The 7,262-nt window shown below is 32.9% G+C and overlaps 1 protein-coding gene across 3 annotated transcripts; it reads right to left on the reverse strand.

The window, feature by feature from the left end:
- Nucleotides 1–2,003: 2,003 nt before the first annotated feature.
- LOC110617531 (glucan endo-1,3-beta-glucosidase 14) lies at nt 2,004–6,576 on the reverse strand. 3 transcript variants are annotated; one of them, XR_002488385.2, is made up of 4 exons: nt 6,098–6,576; nt 4,152–5,191; nt 2,546–2,704; nt 2,004–2,347 (listed from the first exon to the last, which is right to left on the reverse strand). XR_002488385.2 is itself a non-coding variant. In XM_021760383.2 (3 exons), exons 1-3 carry the CDS (start codon nt 6,225–6,227, stop codon nt 2,618–2,620), a joined length of 1,257 nt encoding a protein of 418 aa, XP_021616075.1. In that variant the 5' UTR covers nt 6,228–6,576; the 3' UTR covers nt 2,004–2,617. The 3 variants fall into 3 exon arrangements, 1 of the variants encoding a protein (XP_021616075.1); XR_002488386.2 differs by having other exon boundaries at nt 2,004–2,403; XM_021760383.2 differs by having other exon boundaries at nt 2,004–2,704.
- Nucleotides 6,577–7,262: the final 686 nt, after the last annotated feature.

Genomic DNA, 7,262 nt, shown 5'->3' on the forward strand with positions numbered 1-7,262 from the left:
AGGCCATATTTTGGAGTTCCTAATCTGATAGCGGGGTACGGGTATGGCTACGGTTGAGTTTGGTGAGTGATTTAGCAATGTGAGTGACGGGTTTGCTAGAGTTCATGGACTAGAGAATGAGAATAACGAGCTTTCCTATGTCGAGCTCTGGTCGTTTTGAGTGAGTCATGTGTGGTTTTCACCGTGATTAGCCATGTAGATCTCAATAGTTGAATGAGAACTCCAATAACGTTAAGATCCCTTTGTTCCCACAAACAACGCTAATTGATGGTTGTGATCCTAAAATGGGTCTGCGATCAAGTGTGTTTTAGTAAGTTAAGTTTGTTTTATTCTTCTCTCCTTTTATTTTCATTTTCTTTTGTCTTTTCGGGCGTGCTTCCACCATCTTACACCCATACTCATTTGTCACATTCACGCGGATGGTCTGTTCGTGAGTACCATGTTTTTATTCTCATCAAGTGGCCATTTAATTTTCTTCAATACTTTTTGGACATGATCCCTATTATTGCGGTCTTTATTTCTATACGGAGATTGATGATTGGTCGGGCCTAATTGTTCTGAGCCCATTCAAATCTTTATCTAACTTGTAGAGTCAAACCTGAACTGCTTAGTGCTTTGAACTCGTATTAGATCAGTTTAAACCCTTTTTATTTACGCTGCTGTAGACAATTAATATTTATAATATGTTATAATATGTTAATATTTATAATATGTTAATTACACACAGCAGCAAAGAGTTCTCCTTAATTTTTTACTGAACATGATACTTTTTATCTACATTGTAAAATTCAGTAACCAACAGTCCCTCAATAATTACTTACTAACATTTAATTTTTTTTTATCAAAGACTTACTAACATTTAATTATTAATTGCTAATAATTAGATGGAAAATTTAATTCGACCTACTAATTTCATTCTAATTCACGTGATTTAATTAAATTAATTTATATTTTACGCTTTTTTGTTTAAAATTAAAAATTTCATAAGAATTCAATTTAATTTAAATTTTTTTCTATTTGAAATGAAATAAATTCTTTTCTTAATTTATACATTTTTTATTTTCAAACTAAAAATTTTTTAAAAATTCATTTGAAATCTTTTATTATAACCATTTGAATCCTAAAGAGTATCACAAAATTAACCCTTTTCCTCACTGAAATGTGAGGATGGAAGAACTTTGTATTACAATCACCCTTCTCGAGTCAAAAATGTCTTCAATTGTTGCTTCCAATAAACCTCTTGATATGCTAAAATATGATTTTCAAGTCTTACTTAAGACCTAACTCAATGTAAGTAGAAATGTTTAAACTCATTCCGAATACTTTTGATCTCTTTTTTAAAATTATTAGGAAGGGCTTTACTCCAATTCTATCAACGTTGGATACAGAAATTATGCCTTGCCAGAGTTAGAATAAAACAATAAAAAAATTCTCAAATCTAACCTGTTTAACTTTTTCACAGCACATTATTACAATAGCAGATTTTAACAAAATAGGAGAATGAACAAAAATACCTGCCACAAGATTAAAAGGTTTGCAGTTACCAAAAAATTCAACCAAAATTAGGTAATAAGAGCTCTATCCGGTCATTCCTCGACTCATTTTGTTGTGCCTCTCCATGATAGATACTAAGGATGAAGAGATTGAACCTCCCCTTTATCCTTAATATTAATGTCATTGAAATTTTTAATTTTAATTTTAAATGATAATGATTACTTAATTATATTAATAAGTGTTTTACATATTTATTAATGGATTAATATGAAAAATTTCATTAAAAGTAGGCAGTTTAATCTAAGTTTTTTCAACATATTTAGCTGACGTATGGTTCGTGAAAAGTCTCCAAACAATAAATAATGGCGGTTGACATCAACCGATGACTAAAGCTAACCAAAATCCATATCGGTTTTAAAAATAAAATAAAAATCTGTGGTCGGTTCTTTGCAATTTCTGCTTTTGCTGAGGCAATCATTCATATGAACTGAAGAAATGTATTCTAATGATAAGAATATCCAAAATGTAAATTAATAATAAAGCATGCTTTCTTACAAATGCAGTATGAATTAAGAGTTCATTATTGTAATTATCAACTTGTTAATTTTTTTTTTAAGTCTAAGGAAACCTCCAAAAAGTAATGGACAAAGTCCAAATATATAAGCATATAAATCTCAGTCCATCACTACTTAGTCAAATGGCTGCACAGCCAAGCAACCAAACAAGCCTCCACTAGCTTTTACTCTGTATTTGGTTTTCAATACCATCAACAAAGAATCAATAAGCCTGTTCAAATGTTGCCTGGCCAAGATTCCCCTAAAATCTCTGACCTGCTGCTGACTCACTAAATAACCTGTGAACATGTTCATCCAGAACAGGAAGCACCATCAACCCCAGAAAAGAAAAGCTCAGTCCAGCAAAAATTAAATGTACATTTCACTGAGATAGACAATATATTATCAATTGTTTCTGGCAGATGTTCTTTGCAAATACAATGATGAAGATCTTATGTGTATTAACTTTTTAAAGAGTGACATGAATGAATTCAAACCTAGAACTCAGACTTCTGATACGGTTGAATGCCGGTTTCACTCTTTTAACATATGGTGATGATCGCACAGCATCATTGTCTTAAAAACAGAAGTGATGCCACAGCAGATATTGTCAGTATCAAAAAACAAGATCTGGATGAACCTTGACCTTGCACAGCCTGTCCATGCAAAACAACAAAGGGCGAAAAATCTATAATAAGTATTTTGCATTTCAGACATATTCTCAACAAGCGTGTATACCCACTCGAAAGATATAGAAGTTTAGAGGAATGCTAATCATGAAATAAAAACTCATTAACTTGAGTACGAATGATGTGAAGCAAAACCATATAGACATCACCTTTATGAAAAATATTTGCAAACAGTGACTTAACTATACTGCAATCTTGATTTAAGTACATGTCACTCTAGTACTATTCTTATTCTATCTATCCAATGACAATGATGATGAACATGACAATTTTAAATTTATAATTTATTTTCCACAACAGAGATCATGGTACATAAATCACCTGTTTTTGGTGCATTTACTAAATTTATTACATTTGATGCATCTGACAAATTGATGCAAGAGAGGCTCAACTAAACTCAAATCACTACTTGGGTTGTAGTTTAGTTACTGTGAAACTGTTCAAGAATCAGGTTAGATGACACAAAACAGAAAACAGGGAGGTGCATGCAAAGCAAAATGTAACAATTGTGTTTAAATCAAAGAATAAGATCTGCTACAGGGCTTGATTTCTAGTTTGACCTTAAAATGACAAATTCTGTCAGAAACCAGAATTGGACCAAGAACTAAACTGAAAAGTTCAGTCATGAGTTCTCTCAGAGATCATATCTATGCCTATGCTAAATAAATTCACCAAAATAAAGCAGCTCAGATTTTTAGAGAGTGATCCAAAATAAAACCGGAAACATTGAAAGTTATGTTAAAAGTAGGGAAGTTCAACTTCAACCTTGAACAGAAGTGAATCAATCAATGCTCGAACCTTCTAGGTTTCTTATATTATAAGTCATTTATGAAGTCTAGAGATGAGGTCGAATGTTGTCAGTTGGATGGGTTCAGGCATGGATTCTAAGGGGACTGACGTGAATTTTCTGCTGAAGGAAGAGGAAAAGGGAATTTTAAGCAGGAATTGTGACAGGCTGCTTTGCATAGCTTTTTAAGCAGAATAAATTCTTGAATACACACTTATTTTAGCATGTTTAAATTTTCAAAAGCATACAGCCAAACTCTACTGCAAAAACAGAAAGAGAATTCCTGCCCATCCTTATAAGTTTATTCACATAGGCATCTAAGACATTTTGTCCTTGTTTCTAGTGATGTTTGCTTAAGGAAACACGTTTGAATTCACCTTCATATACGCTGTGTTTTCACACCTTTCGTTAAAACCCAACAAAAATTATGTAGTTGGAATTAAAAGCAGAACAAAGAATGGAACTATCAACATCATGGAACAGGCATTATAAAAAAGAAGACATATATGATAACCTTAACTTTTTTTTAAAAAGTCTTCCAACATAGATTTATCATTTTGAAACATTCATATTTCCAATGGGAAACCATCCAAAAAAGACATTTCACTACTTTCAAAAGACTCATACCTTCATAGAAAAATGCAATGAATCTGCAGATGAAGATTTAAGTCCATGAAACCCAATATCATATGAAATGCTCCCATCAGCCTTGAACAGACCATAATTCCTCTCAGAAGTTGGACCGGGTTTCATATCCTCATTGAATATTGCAAAAATATATGCCTTTACCACAATTTTTGGCCTGAAAGGGGTACCTTTCTTTTTTGCGAGCCTTTTACGCAGATTATAATTGTACGTTCTTGCATTATCAGCTGTTGCTGCAACTTCATTATCATCTCCATGTGAAGCCCAGCCTGTCTCAGTAACTATGACTTCCATCTTTTTATATCCAGCATCTTCTAATGCAGCATAGGCAGCATCAATCTGAGCATCAAGCATGTTATCATAGTGAAGATCAGTTTTCGGATCGTAAATACCCTGAGTTTTCTGAAAAAGAGCATAATTAATGTCAATATTTTCTGGGTCGCCCATATAGGCAAGGAACGGATAAGCATTCAAGCAGAATGGTGAGCCAATCTGAGAGAAGAACTCCAAGAGTGGCTTCATAAATTGAGCAACATTGTCTCTAAATACACACGAAGATGGGGGATAGGAATTAGCAAAAACAGCTTGTGAATGTGCAGTAGTAATCTGAACTACATCAGCTAAATGAAGCTTTTTAAGGGCATTGTGAATATTTTTAACTGCACCCAGAAGAGCTCCCCAGAGTTCGTAATCACTTCCTCCCAAAACTTCATTCCCTATAGCAATACCACGAATGCTAGTTTTGGGTAGAAATGCCTGCACATTTTCTTTAACCCAAGTTATTGCATTGCTTGCGTTAGCACTCATTTCTTTTACATAGCCATTTGGAAGCCCAACCACAAGTTCAAGGCCTGTCCCACTAAATGCTTTGAGAACACTATGATCAAAATCATAGATCCTAACATTCCTTATCTTTGCTGCCCTGAGAAGTGTCACAACTTCATCAGGTGAAGGGATGTTATCAGCAATTCTTCCATAATTTATTCCATATGCTCCGGTGAACGCTTGTACTGTTGGAGGTGCTGCAGGAAAAATAGAAAGGGAAAAGGAAAGCTTAAATAAACAAGCTATCATTCACTTGTATCCACCAAAAGCAAGTAAAAAGAAAATATGACAGCAATAAATTCTCGCCACTCGCCAGTCCCCAGATGATTATAATAAGCCCTTGTGTTTCTTGGAGGAAGAAATACAGCTTTTTTGCCTATTTTCGAAACATCCATGACAGTTCTCGAAAGCTTTGATCATTTTTCTCATGAAAAACTAATGAGTTGCAAGAAAGATGAATGAAAAGCTGAGTTAAAGAAAATTACAGAACTCTACAACATTTACTCAGATGGACGAAATAAGGAAAAGGTAAGAAACTAAAGATCCACAATAACCAATAATACACGAAGCAAAATTCTGTAATAGTGGATCATCCATAGACATTAAGAAGCACTAAGCAAATGTCCATTAAGCTGTATGCTTAGAAACCAACGGTTAGATCCACCAAAGAATTGATGCATTAAAATTCTAAGAAAAGCAAGAAAATTTGCTCGTAATTTCATTTTCTTATATTTATTAATTTCTTTCCAAAAACAATAACAAGAAGCGACTGTCTCAAAACAATACAAGCAACCATAAAAGGGAAGAAAACAAATAATCTCAAGCCTTCTAGTCGACTATAGTCAGCATACTTTCAAATTACCGAAAATTAAGAGCGTCCCAACGAAAAACCAAGCCCGATTGCGATATCAAGAAACCAATCGCTGAAAACAATTAAAACAAACTGATACTGATCTAAATTCCCTTCAATCAAGCAAACATTAGGATCAAACCAAGTAAGATAGAAACAAGAAGCACACAGCATAACGACTGAAAATCAAAAGAAAACCCAAAAATTCAAACAAGCAAAAGGAAAGCTAAGAGAAGAGAGAGAGAGAGAGTACCAATTGAAGCACAGAAGAGCAAGAAGATGAACAAGAAAAGATGGAAACTTTTCATTGCCTTGGTAAAGAAAGAATCATCAAATCTTTTTGGCAAAGATCTAGAAGTGAATAAAAACCTCCTAAACAGCATCTACAATGATGCTTCTTCTTCTTATTCTTCAACTGTTGGCATGCCATAACACATATAAAAAAAAACAAAAAAAAAAAATTCCCCCTTCTCACTTTTTACATGCACAAGTTCCAAACTTTACTTCTACCCATCAATCGCTCTTTCTCTATCTTTCCCTGTTTGGATTAAGAGTCTTAAGTTTTGATTCAAATCTGAGAAAAAAATTTCTGGGCATGTGTAGGAGAGTGGAAATGAGAGCAGAGGAGATGAAGTTCTTTTTGGCGGTCGTTTTCTGTGGGACTTTGAGAATGCAGACTGCGTAGCTAGGGGGGAAGTGGGAAAGGGGTCTGGGCTTATTGCTTCTTCTTTTTCTTTGATTTTATTTAATATTTCTTGAAATTTATAATTTTTTTTAATAATTAAAATCATTTGATTGTAAATTGGTTTTTGTAATTAATTGCATTTTAATTTGATTTTTCTTTTCGTATTTTGTATTGTAGTTACACGTGTTGGTGTTGCAATTGGTTGGCTTTTACTTGTCTGTTTCAGCTTTCAAGCTATACTACGCCCATAACCTCTGCGATTATTTCATTCTACTTTTTTTCAGCCCACGCGCTCTCTTTATTGCCTGCTCCATAATGGAGTTCGAGTCGGACTGTGAACCGCAATAACATGATCCGAGTCAATGGTTTTGATTTTTGAAATGGATTGAAAGCCTCCTCTTTTCTTAACACTATATTTGATTGAATTAAAATTCTTAAAATTTTTAGAATTGAATTAAATTTTATATTTTATGTATTTAATTTAAATAAAAAATTCAATTTTATAAAATTAATTATAACAAAAATTAAGTAATTTCAAATTTGGTAGAATTTGGAATAAATTTCATATAATTTATATAATAATATTTTTAAAATTAAAATATCCATGTCAAATAATTTTCTCTTTATATTTAATTAAACTTAATTAGTTATAAAGGATGAAAACTATAAAATTATAAATGTTAATAATTATTGTAATTTTAAAATTTTTAAACTGATCTCAATGCCCATTTAA

The sequence above is a fragment of the Manihot esculenta genome, chromosome 6 (genome assembly GCF_001659605.2).
Source record: "Manihot esculenta cultivar AM560-2 chromosome 6, M.esculenta_v8, whole genome shotgun sequence".
Lineage (NCBI taxonomy): Eukaryota > Viridiplantae > Streptophyta > Magnoliopsida > Malpighiales > Euphorbiaceae > Manihot > Manihot esculenta.